The sequence below is a fragment of the Callorhinus ursinus genome, unplaced genomic scaffold, assembly GCF_003265705.2.
Source record: "Callorhinus ursinus isolate GAN/ISIS: 27379988/994484 unplaced genomic scaffold, GSC_fseal_2.0 scaffold8, whole genome shotgun sequence".
Lineage (NCBI taxonomy): Eukaryota > Metazoa > Chordata > Mammalia > Carnivora > Otariidae > Callorhinus > Callorhinus ursinus.
Genome location: NW_027397070.1, coordinates 63581671 through 63599319, shown reverse-complemented (window position 1 = coordinate 63599319; position 17649 = coordinate 63581671). Strand labels below are relative to the sequence as shown.

Genomic DNA, 17649 nt, shown 5'->3' with positions numbered 1-17649 from the left:
GGGCAGGGAGCTGGGTGGGCAGAGGCAGGGTCCCGTCACAGAGAGGAGCACCCGCAAACATCAAACCTCAGTGGGCCTCTGTGTGTCCCCCCAGCTCCATGGGGAAATAGGAGGGTACCTACGAAGGCAGAGACCCCCAAATATTTTGGCAGCACCTTCTCTGTCCAGACCCCTTATGAGAAAGTTAGTATTGCCCCCATGGGATAAGAGGGGAACATGGACAAGATTTGAAGAGCCAGGAGGATGGTCATGCACAGAATGGGAGGGGTGTGTGTGTGTGGAGGAGAGGCTAGGACTCCACCTTGGAATCACACCAGCTCATTGCCAGAGTCAGGATAAAGCCTATCCTGGCCTCCGCCACTAAGGCACCACACGTTGGGGCACTGAGGTCTGTGAGGTCGCACAGCTCCTCGGGACATTTAGGCAGCCGGGCTTTGCTCAGCCTACGGCACTTTCATGGATCACTGCTCACTCTCCTTTAGCATGTGGGACACCAGGCCCCCACCATCGTCCATGCTCACCCTTCAACATACTGGGCATTAGGCCTGAACAGTATCCATGAGCGCCCTTCAGCATGAGGGACGCTACACTCCGGCTGTCCTCCATTAGACACCATCTACTCCATGGGACATGAGGCCCTCAGCGCACCCTCTCTGCTTTTGCAGTGGATCTGCTTGGACATGAAACATGCACAAGTGGGGATGTCCAGGCCTTCCTCCATCTGCTTATGCTGTGGACACCACTTCCTCCGCATTTTCTAGAACAAACTACCTTGTCGCTCATCTCTCAGGGGAGGGTCTTGTGCCAGGGTCTAGCATAGAATCCAAAATGTGAGACTCCCAGAGTTGGTTCTAATTTCCTTCAGTCATTTTCTTTTCTCTGCACGTGGACAATATTTATTTAAAGTATCAGTAAAATATGGGAACGATAAGAATCAGTAAAACATTGGAGCATCGCCACTCACTTTGCGAGCAGGTAATTTAACCTCACAGAGCCTCAATGCCCCGTCTGTAAGGTGGGGATGACCGTGCCTCCTCACATCCGTTCTCTGTCCCATCACTGTGTGCATTCAAGGTGAACAGCAAGGCAGTTCAGTTCACGTGTGTTATGAAATGATGGTCACAACGGGTGGGGTCAGCAACTCCTGGTCTTATCGCTAGGGTGACCTGGAAAGAACACTGTCCAGATCACAGGAAACATCACGGACGGGTCAGCAGCAACCACACTGCGACCTCTGTCATTGTCACCAGTACCGGAATATCTTCAAATGGAGTGGGGCCCAGAATCACAATCCACTCTGATTGTAGGACGGGCAGGCAGGACAGATCCTTCCAAACAAAAAAAGTCCCTTCCTGGTGGCTGCACATTGCTTTTGTCCAGTTCCAGGAATTGAACCGGCAAATATTGGCTGGGCCGCCCTGATCTTCAAACACCATTTCCTGTGGGTAGGAGGCCACGCAGTGCTGAAGACCCGGGGCCCCCAGCCCAGGGAGCTTGCTGTGAGTACCGTGCTTATGCCTGAAGTGCGGGCTTGCGGGTGTGAGGGGTGCTCCTCTCTCTCTCTCTCTCCCTCCTTCTCTCTCTTTCTCCCTCCTTCTGTCTCTCTTTCTCCATCTCTCTCTCTCTCTGGCTTTGGCAGCAAGGATGGGAGAACTGAGTCCCCCAAAGGAAAAATGCCACGATATACTGCTTCTAAGGCTTTAAGTGCGAACTTCAGGTTTTAAACCTTTTATGGAAAACTTGGCCATCAGAAATGCTGAGAGAGGAACTCCCAGGACTCCTGGTGGTTAGATAAGAACATGGGACAATACAACCCAAAGCAGAGGACAACATTGCCGTAGCAAATTTACTTGAGACACAGTTGTAGCAAAAGGCTCACACTTCAAGAGCCCTTGTCTAGAATCTGAATCATGCTCCTGCCACTTAACAGCTGCTCATCCTGATCCTGAGTCCAGTTTCCCTGTTGGCACAGCAAGGGTGCTAATCCCTGTGTGTTAAGGTTCTCACAGGGATTCCATTAAGGGACATGAATCAGCTATCTCTCGACAAACGCACCTCTGGCATTTGTACAAGACCATTCTTCACTGCATATGACTGCTCTGGCATTTCCAGAGCTGGCTCTCTCCCACCAAACCCCAGGAGCAGCCCCTGCTCCAGTCTCTGAGCTGATCCCAAATTCCATCCCCTTGCATTTGAGAACACATCTGGCTGGGAGCCTGTGATACAATGGATCTAATATCCCCGCACAAAATAAACAACATATGGGAATATTATCATTAATTAATGGAGTTCTTAGTTTTCAACTGGGATCTTTCTAGAAAAGAAAGAAAGAAAGAAATCGGATGTAATTATACCTGACCTATATAGAAAGGGGTGGAAATCCACATTGCATGCTTCCTACGTGTCAGGTGCTTTCCACACCATATGCCTTATAATCCTTCAGTGCCCCCCACCCCGGAAGGTAGGCATTATCCTTTGCATTTTGCAAATGGGGACACCGCGGGTCAGAGAGTTTCCTTTGCGCAGACCCCACAGTGAGATACTGTGAGGTCTAATTCAAACCCACGCCCTCTGACTTTCCATCCTCTTTGGCAAATAAGCCTTCTGCAAGTCTGGGAATCGTTAGGGTGCAGACGGGTAAACATGGTGAGGTCAATGGGATGAAAAGAATAAACCAGAACCAGTTTTATTACAGCTGTATTTCTGAATTTCCCCAGGAGCAGGCCGATTTTTAAATTGTTCTGCTTCCCATTGTGAATGGAACCTGTCGTGAGGGGAGCCCACCAGAGCTCTGGGGGAGGGAAGGAGGAAGGACATGGCCTTGGGAAATGGCCCGCAGTACTTTGCTCAGCAAACTGTTTCCACATAACTGATAAGCAGCTGTGTTCGTCCCTCCCAACAACTGGCCTGTGGGGCTTTTAGGGCCCCGGGTGCTATAAACCATCTACAAAATGTGATCTCTCCCATACCACCATGGCGTCTGTAATTGATCCAGAGGTCATTGCTTTGGGCAAAGTGTGGCAATTAAGACACAGACGTTATCAAGACAGACAAATGGCAAGGATCGGGCGGTCAGCAGTGGAAGGGTCAGTTCTGAAGGGGACAAGGGACGGCACTCTCCTTCCTGGGGACATCCGGGTGGCCGTGTGACAGTGCATGCTCTATGAGGACATGCGGAGGTGTGTGTGTGGAGACCCTGAAAGGGACAGGGGCACCAGACAGGGGGCAGAGGGAGCAGAGATAAGCCATGTCTTCACTGCAGTTTCACCTCGAGCTGGAGCTGCCTTTCCTGCCCTGAGGAAGGAGTCTCCTGCTCCTGCACCACTTTGACTCCCTAGAGGCAGAAGGCTTTGCCGGCACATTTTGTGACCTAAAGTACTAGAGAGATAGGATTCATTTCCTAGGGCTGCCCCAACAAAGCACCACAACCTGGGTGGCTTCAAAGACAGAAATGGATTGTCCCACAGTCGTGGGGGCCAGAAGTTGGAGATCCAGGTGCTGGTGGCAGGGCTGATTCCTTCTGAGGCTGGGAGGGAGAACGCGCTCTAGACCTCTCCCCGAGCTGCCGGGGGGTTGCTGGCGATCTCTGGCATCCTTGGTTCTAGAAGCATCACCTTGATCTCTGCCTATCTTCACAGTGCATTCTCCCTGTGTGCATGCCTGTTCCCAAATGTCCCCTTTTTAGAAGGACACTGGTCTTACTAGATTAGGGCCCATCTAATGACTTTGTCTTAACCAATTACACCTCAACTGCCCCATTTCCAAACAAACTTTCAGAGATACTGGGGATTCGAGCTTCAACATATGAATTTGGGGGGTACACAACTGAACCCTTGACAGATGTCTTCCCTGAACCTCTGCATCAATTAAGATAGAGGTTTCAGCGGCTGCCTGTGACAAGAGGTGCTTGAGATGACAAGTTGGATGGAAACAGAGCTGATCCGTCCTCCCAGGCTCCATCCACCCCTCATGGGGGGCCCCCATCCACCAGTCCCCCATGACTCATCATCACCCCAACACTCGACCTAATGAAAAATCAGAAGAGGAGAGAGCACTCCCCTTTCTTGGAGGATCTGACCCAGGAGCTGCACACACCATCCTCTGCCCTCCAATTGGCAAGAGTGACGTGAATGGCCACACCTGGGTGCTAGCAAGGCCCAGCCTCACTCACTGTCACCATGTCCTGAGCATCTGCTCCGTAGCCACCCCCAGTCCCTGAAAGTTAATGAATGATTCAAAGAATGCCTGGAAAGAAGAGAGAAAAAAGAAAAAGGAAGGAAGGAAGGAAAGAAGGAAGGAAAGAAGGGAGGGAGGAACGGAGGAAGGAAGGGAGGGAGGAAGGGAGGGAGGAGGGAAGGGAGGAGAGAGGGAAGAAGGGAGCATAAACAATGGAAGTTTGTTTTTAGAGCCCAGAGTCCTTTTCTCAACAAAACCTCATAGACAGATGATCAATATGTCAAGCAGGTTTAGGGCTACGGCTCAGTCTATAGCCTCATCCTCTGCAGGGCCCCTCATGACCCCTGTGTGGGGTACAGTTCAGATGTGAGGCTCACCATGTGAGCAATCGGGAGCGCTGAAGTTACTTATGAAGTAGTATGACATGTTCAACATCTTGTTTTCAGGGGATGGGTCCAGCCTGGCTGTGGCTGCTGGGAGCAGGGATCCTGCCCTCTGTCCACTGTCAGACCTTTCCTGCCCACAAAGGTAGGAGTCTGGGGATCCCTCAAGCCCCCCGTGATCAGCTCTCCGCGCCAGCCCCTGCCTACCACAAAATCACACCCACTGTCACCAACTTTGCCTTGCGTTTGTACAAGCAGCTGGCCACGGAAACCTCAGGAAACATCTTCTTTTCCCCCGTGAGCATCTCTACCTCCCTGGCCCTGCTCTCTCTTGGGGCCCAGGCTGACAACCCAGATCAGATCCTGGAGGGCCTCGGCTTCAACCTCACAGAGACCCCAGAAGCTGACATCCACCGGGGTTTCCAGAGCCTCATCCACACCCTTGACCTGCCCAGCCCCAAACTTGAACTAAAAGTGGGCAACTCCTTGTTCCTGGACAAGCAACTAAAGCCTCAGCAGCATTTTTTAGACACTATCAGGGAGCTGTATGGAGCTTTTGCTTTCTCTGCCAACTTCTCAGATTCCACCACGACCAGGAGGCAGATTAATGAGTATGTGAGAAAGCAGACGTACGGGCAGGTGACGGACTGCCTCCAGGAGTTCACGCAAGACACGCTCATGGTTCTCTTGAATTACATCTTCTTCAAAGGTGAGGGCTGGCTCGGGCAGAAATACCGCCACCTCCACCATCTGCAGTCCTGCCCCTGAAAGCCACCTGTCTTCAAGTCTTGTAGCTGTCCCTTTGGGTAGTTACCTCTGTATATTTACATAACCTTCCTGTAGGACTACTCGATTTATCAATATTTGTTTTCTCTTGCCATGTTTCTTCCATTCAGTTTTTATTCTGATTTTTTTCTGTTAGGCATTCAATCATACTCTTTTAGGAATAACCCCCTTTTTAGAAAAATCTTACTTTTTATATTAACATCTATTTTGAACATAGAAAAATATACAGAGAGTGATATAAAACCACCATATTCTCCCCCACCAGGAACGAACAAATATTAACATTTTACCATTTGCTTCAGATTTTTATTTTTTTAAAGAATACTGTATTGCAGGGAGAGGTCAGTTCCTTTTTAAGCCTTCCCTGGTCCCATTTCCCTCCTTCCATCCCTCCCCAGAGGCAACCACTATCCTAGGGGTGGTGTGCATCCCTTTGCCTGTGTGCTCCCTCCATGAGCACATTAAGTGTCCATAATCCCATCTGATACAATGTATGTGTTCTAAATTTTATGAGAATGGTATGGAACTGTACAGATGATCTTGTACTTAATGTGTTAGTATCCTCACCACATCTTTTTTTCACTTAAAGATTTATTTATTTGAGAGAGAGAGAGAGTGGAGGGGGAGGTGCAGGGGGGAAGAGGGAGAGAATCTCAAGCAGGGTCGCGGCTGAGTGCAGAGCCTGAAGCAGGGCTCAGTCTCACGACCCTGAGACCATGACCTGAGCTGAAACCAAGACTCAGACACTTAACCAACTGAGCCACCCAGGCACCCCATATCTTAATTTGTATAAACAGCTTATTAGCTTATTTTGACTGTGGCATTGAACATGTCATACTTGTGGGGCTCATATCTTCTACTCATGTTATTTCCTGATTTAGTAGCTTATATCTCTATCATGATACTAGGAAAATGAATTCCTCCATTTTTTTTTAAACTCAGGTCCATTCAGACGTCCTTTGTTTTTACCTAGTGTTTTTGTCTATTCCAGGATCCACGTTACATTTAGTCACCGTGTCAGTGTGGGCTCCTCTGGGCTGTGACTGCTTCTCAGACTTTCCTTGCTCTCAATGACCTTGCCGATTTTGAAGAGTATCAGCTAGATGCTCTGTAGCATGTCTCTCAGTTGAGATTGTTTGTTTCTCATGATTAAGACTGGGGTGATGGGCCATGCGGAGGAGGGCCACAGAGAGGAAGTGCCATTCGTTCTTATCACATCAAGTCAAGGATGCTTACTATCAGCTTGACTTATCACCGTTGATATTGACTTTGACCATCTGGCTGAGGGCATGCTTGTCAGATTTCTCTGTTGCAAAGTTACCCTTTCCCCATTGAAGGAAGTCACTATGTACATCCCACACTTAGGGAGTGGGGTGTTATGCTTCAGCTCCATGAGAAAGGAGGATCTACCTAAATTATTTGGAATTCTTCTGTATGGGAGATTTTTCTTTTCTCTTGCATGTATTTATTCAATCACTGACTTACATCATTATAGACTCAAAGATATTTATTTTATATTTGAGGTTGAATCCACTGGTACTTAGCTTTGTGGCTTAAAATTTTCCAGCATTGATCATGAGGAGATCCTTCCATTGGTTCCTGGGTCCCTTGACATGCCCCCATCATTGTTGATTTTTTTTTTTTCTTTTTAGAGCGCTTCCTTACTTTCTGGCACTACAAGAAGCTCCAGGCTCATCTTTTATATCTCCTGCCCCCTGGAAAACATATCTTTGTCTCTCTGTGCTGCAGTCTGGCTGATTTCTTCAGCTCAAACTTCCTTTTTACTAATTCTTTCAAAAGAATTAGTATCTAGTGTTTCACCCATCCCCTGAGTTTTCAATTTCACTGACTATATTTTCACTTTGACATCCCATTTTTCTCAAATCTACCTATCATTTTGTCATAATGACCCATTCTTGTGAATTTTATTCCTTCCTTTTTTTTTTTAACACGCTAAAAAAAAATGTTTTTCAGATTACTCTACTATCTGGAGATCTTGAACTTTAAATTTTTGGTTTTGCTGCCCCAACTGAATCTCTTTCAATAGAGGATTGAAATTTTTATCTTTGGGCTCATTTTCAGGGAAATTATCTTTTCATGAGTTTCTGATGGCCTTTTGTGGAAGGGCCTCTAAGAGACAATTTCACATTTGCCTCTGGGATAGTCCTATTGGTTTCACTAGTTCCATTTTAATTTCTAGGTTGAGGAGTCCCTGCACTGAATGATTAATGAGAACATAGACTTAGGTTGGGGAGTTCCTACACTGAATGAATAATAAAAACAAAGAACCCAGAGCAAGTGACTCTTCCCCTCCACCCCCACCTGGAAATGTATTGACCTGTCCTAACTCATCCCTGAGCTGCTGGGCAGAGTTTTTTAATCCAGGCTTCCTAGACGGGGAAGGGATTGCTTTTCATAGCTTTTGACTATTTGCAGAGAGATGAGTTCCAAGTGTGGGCCTGGGTTTCATTTATTTCCCCTGAGAAGACATTAAACACCACCGCTGGGGCTGTATCTGATTCTGATAACCCATGAGCCAGATGACTTTGGCTCTAAATCAGAGATACGCATTCCTGCTTTGTATCTGTAAGCTTTGATTCTTGTTTTTGAACTCAGCTATTTATTTATTTCTTTATCCATTATTTTGTCCAACTTATCTGGCTGTTTATGGAGAAAAAAACCAGGTTTTTCTGCTTTAACTAACTCTATGATACGGATCAGAAGTCTCAAGGACCTAAGTCTTAATCATTTTTAATTCTCCAGAGTCTGGCACAGGGTCAAGGATTTTTATTTTATTTTATTTTATTTTTCCAATCAATGAAAGGGAAATTTATATTGAGGCCCCAGGGCCTTGGGGCTCAGGCAGGGGGCCACCCTGTGGACAAAGGAAGAGCTGGTGGAGTGGCCTTCTCTGACTTTCTTCTTGGGGCACAGGTTCTTGGTATGGCCATAATTCTTCTTGGGGCAGTTGACAGCGTGGGTAGGCAGAAGAGCATAACACTCGTGGCAGACCATCTAGCTGCAATTGTACTTCTGGGCAAGCTGGCAGAGGGAAGTTTCCTTGAGACCACCCTGCAGGTGAAATACCAAATGCAGGCTGGACTCTTCCTGGATATTGTAGTCTGAGAGTGAGGCCATCCTCCAGCAAAAATTAGACACTGCTGGTGAGGCAGGATGTCCTCCTTGTCTTGGATTTTGGCTTTGACTTTCTCAGTGGTGTCCGTGGGCTTGACTCGAGGGTGATGGTCTTGCCCATCAGGGTCTTTGCAAAGATGTGCATCTCTGCATCTGCCACAAGGCCACCACCACCAAACCACTCGGACACTTTTTGAAGAGAAAGAGGGGTCAAGTATGTTTTGAATGTTTGCTGCATGAATGATTTCAAGTTAAACTTAGGTCTCATGTTTGAGGTGTCTAGGAATGGTATTCATTAATTTATTCAAAAACATACATCAAGACTGACTACATATCAGGAGCTTTGCTAGCATCTTGGGAAAATCCATGAATAAGATAGTTTTCTTACCCTTGTGTAGCTCACAGTACCACGTGTACTGTAAATAAGTAAAAAGGCAATTGCAATTCAATGGGAAAGTGATGCTTTTTGAGTGGCATGGGTGCCTTGGAGTGCTCGAAAGATACACCTTTCCAGACTTGGGGAGTGAGGAAAGGCTTCCCGGAAGAGAAGGCATCTAAGCTGAGAAATGAAGAATGAGTTGGATTTACTCAGGAAAAAAGGCTGAGGGAAAGGTGGGGAAAAAAGGGTTCAGGTTGAAAAACCAGCATGTGCCAAGGTCCAAGGAAAAGAGAAACCATTGCATTTTCAAGGAACTGAAATGAATTTAGTTGGACTAGAACATAGAACTCAACAGCATAATGCCTAGGGGACAATGCCAAGAGTTGCCATAAAAAGGTAAGGAGGAACTGTGTGTTGAGACTCCTAGGCTTTACCTGTAGGACCCCAGAATTACCAAGAAGTTTGAAGCAGTGGAGTGACATGATTCCATCTGTTTTTTTAAAAAATCAGTCTGACTACAATTTGGAAAATGGTTTGGAGGGGAGGAAAGTGGAAGAGCAGAGACAAGTCAGGAGGTTCTTGAAGTAGTTCAAAGTAAGTAAGATGGCGGCCTTGGATAAAGGTGTAGCTTTGGAGGTAGAATCAGCAATGCTTGGTCACTGAGAGGATGTAGGCACGAGAGACAGGATGAGCCAGCTTCCCATCACCAAGACCAGTGCTTTCAGGAGGCCAAGTCTGGAGGCTGTGGTGCATGGAGATTGTAAGTAGAAAGAGAGAAGATACTACACACATGAACAGTGCTGTGACCAACAGATTCTACACTTCTGGGTCTCAGTGAGCTTTTGCATTATATTTAACATTTTATTAACTGATTCTTTCTCGTTTTTCAATTTGAATATTAGGAAGTTCAAAGGGAGGGGGTGGCTCTTGACCTTCTCTGTAGAAGGTTGTTGTTTTGAGGCAGCATGGCAGAGAGGGGTCAAGCCAATGTTTGCAAAGAACATGAGCTGTGGAGCCACTCAAGCCCCAGTCCCTGCTCTACCACCTAACAGCTCTGTAGATTGAGTATGTTTCTGTAAATTCACAGGGACTCGGTTTCTCATTGCTGACATGGAGATCACAATACTTGTCTAATATTAATGTGCATGAAAAAGTAAAGAGAATAATGTCTTGCACATGGAAGGTAGTTAGTAAATGGAAATACCTTTTAGCTTCTTGAAAGCTAAGTTGTTCTGAAATGGAACAAAATCATAAACCATTAGAGCCTAACTCTGGGGACTCACTCTAGTGGCTGAGCCAGCCCTAAGTTCTGGCCCCCTGATTCTGTATCCACCTCATATTTATGTATACCCAAGAGGAAGTCACGGAACCAGTGTGACTTAGTGTATGTCTGCCCAGAGTTGCTCTCTTAGAGTAGGTTCTCACAGTTTTATGGATTTTTGTGTCCTAAGCCAAGTGGAAGCATCCTTTCAATCGCTACCAGACCCTGAAGCAAGAGAGCTTCTTTGTGGATGAGAGGACCTCCCTCCGCATCCCCATGATGCACCAAAAGGAAATGCACAGGTTCTTCTATGACCAGGAAATGGCTTGCACTGTCCTCCAGATAGAATACAGTGGAAACGCACTGGCTCTGCTGATCCTACCTGACCCAGGGAAAATGGAGCAGGTAGAGGAAGCTCTGCAGCCAGAGACCCTGAAAAAATGGGATCAGTGGCTTCAGCCCAGGTAAGTGTCAGAGCAGAAGGACTCCAGCAGATGTGGTTCAAGAACCCAGGCAAGGCTTTGATCAATGCCAACTGCAAAAGCCCAACCCCTGGATTTGGTTCATCATTCTGCCCTTTAACTAACGATGTAGGTAACATGAGGCCATATTCACTGCCACATTGGGTTAGTTGGAGGATTGATCAGGTTGGCACACAGAAAGTTTTGAGATTGGTCACGGTAAGTGCTCACCAGGAGTTAATCATTCTTATCCTTTCCTGAGTGTTTTTCTGGTCAACCTTCTTTCCTCTTATTTCTCCCTTTTCCCAGAATAATTTACTACCAGAAGGTAGTGAAGCATAACCAAAAAAAAAAAAAAATCAGATTAAGGACAATTATCAAGAATAAATCTGACTCCCACATATTTCTTAAAAGAGCCCCGCTTTTTTTTTAGTTTATGTAAAAATGTGTTTGACCAAAATGTAGAAAAAGTGATACTATACCACATATGTTACAGCTGCAAGAATCTAAACAAAAAGTGTACATTTTATTCAGTTGCACAATTTGCTGGTCTACCTCCTGGGTAGTATGATGCTTAATAAGTAAAAGTGAGAAGCAAAGGATTTGGATAAACTGGAAGCAGGGTGATTTTTGTCAGAACTGTAAACCTGAGTTGGCCCCCACAGTGCTAGGGAATGTGGACTCTGAGATGTTGACCAGGAAAACAGAAATACAACAAAGCCAAAATGTGTAGCCTTGTTGACAAAATAGTCCATATCCAATTTAATCAGGAATTTCTTGGTCTTTTATTAACTTGGCCCTGAAGAAAGACTTAAAGCCCTAGTTAGGTAAATCTTCAATTTGCCATTCCCTGAAGTATAGAGGGGAGATAAACCTAGGCCAATTACTTTATCTCTGCCTTGCTGTCAGAGAGCGCCCCCTGCCCCACCCAATGTTTGGTTAATATTGCTCAATTATTGGTGGCTAGCAGTCTTTTTGATAGGGTTTCTCTGGAAAAAAAAAAGTGCCCCTATTTTAATGAAAACATTTCTTAAGGAAATTAAATACTGAGAAGAGTACTGTAAAAATCAAAGTGCTAGTTTTATGGGATCTCAACCTTTACCCCTTTTTATCTCACTTTTCAGTTTGTGGTTTTTCTTACAATGGTTTCAGTCTTTTCTGGTGTGCCTAGAGCCCATTTTCTAGCTACCTCCTTCGTGGGATCTACCTTGTTTTCTGAGAGTTCTGATATGAAATCTGACCTTGAGTTCTAATTACCTCTTGCTGCATAATAAACCAGCCCAAAATGGAATGGCTTGAAAAAAAAACTATCTATGATCTCTCTCCAACCAATGGGTAGACTGGGCTCAGCCTTGTGGTTCTCCCGTGGGGCTTTCCTGCATTGGAGTCAGATGCTGACCGGGCCTGCAGCATGGAAGTCTCCTCTACTGGATATCTGGTGCCTGGGCTAGCCAGGCGCTCAGATAAGGGCTGAGCAGGTGTCTCGCTCTCCCAGCAGCATCTCTGTGACACTAGGTTGGGCTCCTGTACAGTGGCTCAGCATAGTTGATGTTGTCATATGGCAGCTCAGGGCTCCAGGAAGGAGTATTCCAAAAGACAGGAAGTGAAAGTTCCTGCTCTTTTAAGATCTGAGCTCCAAAGTGTCTCTTTCCTTACGCTTTTGGTGAGAGCAGTCACAGAACCAACTCCGATTTGGAGGGAGGGGTATAGACCAAACCTCTTGATGGTCATCTTTCATCTTGAACCCACCCAGCAGCTGGTAGACACCAGTCGCCCTCATGCCCACAGGATCCTTCCCTCAGCTCCCCAGCCACACTGAGGGATAGAAGAGGTATTTGTGCTGGGGCAGAGATTCAAGTACCAAATAAAAGAGATATAAGTCAAGAACAGAGGTCAGGATAGGACACTATTCCTGTTGTCTGTGAACCTACATGGCTGTGGTCAGTTTCGGATTCCAATGCCATATTCTCAAGCACCTTTGGGGTGAGCCTGTCCCTTCCCCTTTCCCTTCCCCTAGCACAGGAGGAAGTACCATAGAATCTTCTAGACCGATAGATTTTCCCTCAAGAGGGTCTGGGGTTTTTTGGTTTTTGGTTTTTGTGTTTTGTTTTGTTTTTTAGTAGGCTCCATGCCCAGTGTGGAACCCAATGCAGGACTTGAACTCAGGACCCTGAGATCAAGACCTGAGCTGAGATCAAGAGTTGGACGGACACTTAACCAACTGAGCCACCCAGATGCCCCAGGAAGGTCTATTTTGACCTCTCACTTTGACCTTCAAAAAGCAAAATCCACCCAAGTTAGTTTTCGAAATCTCAGATGTCTCCTGTTACTGTTTCTCATGCCAGAGAGTTATAGTATCACAGCAGCATGTTAATGAGCTTTCAGACATGAAAAACTTCAGACTGCCAGGCCTCCCTCTGTTGAGCTGTGAGGAAGGTTCACTTGCCCAGGGGAGTCACGCTCCCAGGTAACTGTTCATTCTTCCTTTATGTGGGTTGAACACCTGCCGTGTGTGGGGCTCTCTAAAAGACCCCTGTGTTAGACTCCACTCTGACCACTCCATGGTTTGGGCCTGCCCCCAAAGGGCTGCCTGTGGAAAATTTATCAAGTGGGCCAAGATGGTCTTGTTTTCTGTTCTCCACATCCTTTCCGTCCTCTTCAGTGTTTGATCCCTGACTTCCAATGGCCTCTCCCTTCGATTAGACACCTGGACACTCACATTGTCCCAGAAGTTAACTGGCAACGAATCTCTAAGCTGATTTAGGCTCTCTAATCTGAATTCATTAGAGACAGAAGTTTCCAGGTGGGTTATTACTAGCCAGGGTCGCAGGGCCCCTGCCCTGACAACTGAGAAACAATAATCAAGAAGAACAATCCCAAGAAGAAAAGGACAGATTTGCTCAGTGTCAAAAAGAACTTGTGAATTTACTGCAGGCAGTGGTGCAGTGATCCGATGGCAAAGGCCGGTCTCAGGACAAAGAGTGGCCCACACTCAACACACACCATCTCTCAGCAGATCCTCACAATAGCCCAAAGCCCAGACAGTAAGAGCAGACAGTGGCTTGTAGTAGGGAGTTGCCAACAGAAGGATTTAGGATACAGTTCAGAAGGGAAGCCAGCAGAACCTGCCGATGAATCGGACGTGGAGGTGGGAAAATGTGGGCAATATTTCCCTTACATGGTTACTCCTTGGATCTGATCAGTTACGCCTCATAAAATCCCTTGCCTGATGTCTGGCATGGAGGAAGTCCTCCATAAACATGTGGGAGATGGAGACACATGGCCATGCCAAGAGTCTTCTCAGATCCAGAAGAGGGCTGAAGAGGTCACAAGAGGTCTGTAAGGTCTAAAGAGAAGGGGGTTCTAGGGTTCTGGAATGTTCTGGTACAGCAGGGAGTGTTGTGGTAAGACTGGTTCCCCTCCCTCTGGGAAACACTTTTCCTTCCCAAAGCTCAGGTTGCCCACAGACGGGGTGGGAGCAGCCCATTTAACCAGACAGCACCACCTTTCTGGCTGATTGTCTCTGCAGCCTGCTGGATTTACATCTGCCAAGGTTTTCCATTTCTGGGACATATAACCTTGAAGAAATACTTCCCCACATGGGTCTCACCAACATCTTCAACTTAGAAGCTGACTTATCGGGAATCACTGAGCAGCTCAACAAAACCATCTCCCGGGTAAGGTGGTGAATGTGGATGGCAGGGAGGGTCTTTTCTTCTTTGAAGTGTGCATTTAAAAGTCAAGTTTCCCTTTCTTTTTCCCATTCTGGGTCTTGATCACAAACTATAAGGCCTCTTTTCATGGGCAGCTCCCTTTCCACCTCTCCTCTGTATTCCTCAGAGCAGGGACACTGAGTCCTGAATAAAGTAGACATGCATTCGGGATCATCCATGGAGCCAAAATTTCTGCAGTATGGGATTAGCTTTGTCGTCATTCCTTATATTTCCCTCAGGGCAGGCAGTGAAACTCTGTCTTTGTTATAGTTATAGAGAGTAGTGAGGCACGGACAAAAAAATGTATCCGTCAGGCTTGCAACAGAGATTCAAGCATCCCCTGAATCTCAGAGCCTGAACAGGCTTATTTCCTGTTTATGTTACATGTCAGAAGTGTGTCACGACCACGGGGCTACTGATCTGCCTCACATTGCTTCTCCCTTCCAGGATGCAGGTGAAAGGAGAAGCCCCTATTTAAGACATGTCATTCACATAACAGTGGGAAAAAAGCAAGAGAAACTGTGTGATGGCTCTTCACATTTCTCTTCACTGTGGCCTATGCCAAGGCCACTTATGTGCCCCTGGCTAAAGCAAGTCCCATGGTCAAGATGGCCATCTGTGTTCTCCTCCTGTAGGAGGCATTGCCAGTCACGGGGTTTGGGTGGGGATCCATGACTCTCTACTAGGAAAGGAGAGTTAATAGCTGGGAATAACAATGTAATTTTCCTTCCCTGTTCTATCTTTTCTGTTTTAGGGTAGAGTCATTGATTATTGTTTGGAGCTTTGTTATGAATTTCTTTTTTTTTTTTTTTAAGATTGATTGATTTTAGGGGCGCCTGGGTGGCTCAGTCATTAAGCGTCTGCCTTCGGCTCAGGTCATGATCCCAGGGTCCTGGGATCCAGCCCCGCATCGGGCTCCCTGCTCCGCGGGAAGCCTGCTTCTCCCTCTCCCCCTCCCCCTGCTTGTGTTCCCTCTCCCGCTGTGTCTCTCTCTGTCAAATAAATAAAATCTTTAAAAAAAGAAAAAAAAGATTGATTTTAGAGAGACGAGAGAGAGCACAGGGGGAAGGGGCAGGGGCAGAGGGAGATGGAGAGAGAATCCCAAGCCGACTGGGGATCAAGCCCCCCATAGGGCTCCGCAGGGCTTGATCTCATGACCCCGAGATCACAACCTGAGCCAAAACCAAGAGTCGGTTGCTCAACCAACTGCGCCACCCAGGCGCCCCTTTGCTAAGAATTACATAAGGAAAGTTTTTGTCTTTTGCTTGGGAAAGGCCAGCTGAGATTAGGAGTGTGAACCAAGGGAAATAAGGACGCGGTCCTGTGTGTGAATGTGAGTGCGTGTGTGCACGTGCTTGTGTGTGCACACCCATGGTGGAGAGGATGAACAAGAAGGAAAAGAAATAACTTAACCTTTTAAAGAATTACTTTTGCAGTGACCTTAAACGCCCGGTGTATATCTTCATAGAACTTTTTAGAAAGGAAAAGGATTGTCAAGTTGAAAAATGTTTCAACTCTTTTTTAAAGCCTCCGAATCCTTTCTTCCTAAAAAGGTGTGTGAAGATGAGAGTTTAAAAAAAGGAATTCTGGAGGGGGGCGGGGGGCTGGGGCAACTGGGTGACGGGCATTAAGGAGGGCACATGATGGAATGAGCCCGGGGTGTTGTATGCAACGGATGGATCACTGACCTCTACCGCTGGAACTAATGATACACTCTGTTAATTAATTGAATTTAAATGAAGCAATTAAACTTAAAATAAAAAAAGGAATTCTCACAGAACCTGGTAGAGGGTTTGGCACATCAGACAACCCAGTTCCCTGGACTCATGTTAAAAACTGTTGATTTAGGCTGAGCAGGTCATTTTCAAGAAAAGGCCAGCAAGGCTTAGAGATGTGCGTGCAGCTCGGAGCAGAGGCTGGTGCTCGGCCTGCGGTCCCGGGGCCCAGGCGTTTCGGGCGCGCTCCTAAAACTTGCCGTTGGGAGTTTGCAGCCTGGTTCCTGCGTGGCCCTGCTCAGGCTCATCTGTGTTCCGCCACAGAGCAAACAGCACTGTCAAGGCCATCCTCCAGATGTGGTGGGGAGGGGGAGAAAACACAGGGAAGAAGCAGAGGCAATGAAGGCTGGGGGGGTTGCCTCCTGGGAAGACGGGGCCCGTGGGGCCTGAGAGGGTGACTCTGTCTGCAGCTCCCTAGAACCACACAGGTGGGATCTGTCCCCTGAGAGCACCCTGAACTGACGCTGTTTCTGTCCCCGTCTCCCCCTCCAGGTGTCACACAAGGCGGCCGTGGACATGAATGTGTGGGGAACCAGGGCAGGGGTTGCCTCCGGCCTCCTCTCCCAGCCCCGGGCTCTGAACACAACGTCGGCCCCACAGGCCCGTTTCAACAGGCCTTTCCTGGTGCTCCTGTGGGAGGTGACCACTCAGAGCTTGCTCTTCCTGGGCAAAGTCGTCAACCCGGCTGCAGGGTGACCGTGGTGGGAGGCCACGTGATGGCTTGTCTCCCCCTCCCCCGGAACAATCAGGAAGGCCAGCACCAGCCTGCACCATGGGCTGCTGTGAGGACCAGTTGATCAGTGTGCAAAGATCCTAATAAAGTTGACCTTGGGTTGTGTGAACATTGAGGCGCAGTGTTTACAAGGGAAGGTCAACGCACAGAGCAGCTTTGAGCCCTTGGCTCTACAATCTCATCGAACCCAACATCAACTGTGATTAGAAAGTCAAAAACAGAAACAGCCTCATGTCGTGGCCTCCCGGGAGATGTCTGCCACTGCTGATCTTTCCTGAGGGTCCCAGGAAAAGGCACAAGGGACATCGGGAGGAATAAGCAACTTTCTACCTTCATCCTGACTAATCTCGGCAGTACAGTGAAGGGAGGCCATCCTGAAATGTCATGGCCCAGATGTCAGGGACTAGATCACCGTCAGAGGAGATTGGGACCAGGGCCGGGGCTCCAAATCATGCTCTAGGAGAAGAAGGGGGTGTGATAATGGGCCAAGGTAGCATGGGAGGTCAAATGGCCAAGGGCAATCCCAAGATCAAAGAAAGTGTGAGGGTCCACGTGGCCAGGTGGGCACAAACTTGGTCAGTGGGATGAATCTGGGGGCAATATTCAGTTGCAATAGGGCGTCTTTAGCAGTTGGAGTCCCTACCCCTACAAGTGTGTCCCTCCAGTCTCAAGGAGGCATCCATCTGCCCAAATCTAACGGGGAAACACAATACGATGCCGACTTCTCTGCATGTATGTGTCATGCGTGTGGAAATACCCGTCCCCACAATGAAGTTAGTGCCAAGACCTAGAGGGTGGCTGTGGGTGGTGTGTGTCTAGGAAGGAGTCATCCCAAAAGGTGCCCTTG

At 47.4% G+C, this 17649-nt stretch overlaps 1 protein-coding gene across 1 annotated transcript; it reads left to right on the top strand.

Annotated features, from left to right (window-relative positions):
• Positions 1–1285: 1285 nt before the first annotated feature.
• On the top strand, positions 1286–16911 carry LOC112822703 (serpin A11-like). The gene is made up of 5 exons (XM_025870443.2): positions 1286–1499; positions 4623–5268; positions 10311–10584; positions 14111–14258; positions 16562–16911. Exons 2-5 carry the CDS (start codon positions 4626–4628, stop codon positions 16763–16765), a joined length of 1269 nt encoding a protein of 422 aa, XP_025726228.1. The 5' UTR covers positions 1286–1499; positions 4623–4625; the 3' UTR covers positions 16766–16911.
• The last annotated feature ends 738 nt before the right edge of the window (positions 16912–17649 follow it).

Excerpts from the sequence above, each read along its gene's own strand:
- LOC112822703 (XM_025870443.2), top strand. The coding sequence starts at position 4,626 with ATGGGTCCAGCCTGGCTGTGGCTGCTGGGAGCAGGGATCCTGCCCTCT. Across the intron at positions 10,585-14,110 it reads GATCAGTGGCTTCAGCCCAG|CCTGCTGGATTTACATCTGC; the intron begins GTAAGTGTCAGA and ends TTGTCTCTGCAG. Across the intron at positions 14,259-16,561 it reads TCAACAAAACCATCTCCCGG|GTGTCACACAAGGCGGCCGT; the intron begins GTAAGGTGGTGA and ends CTCCCCCTCCAG.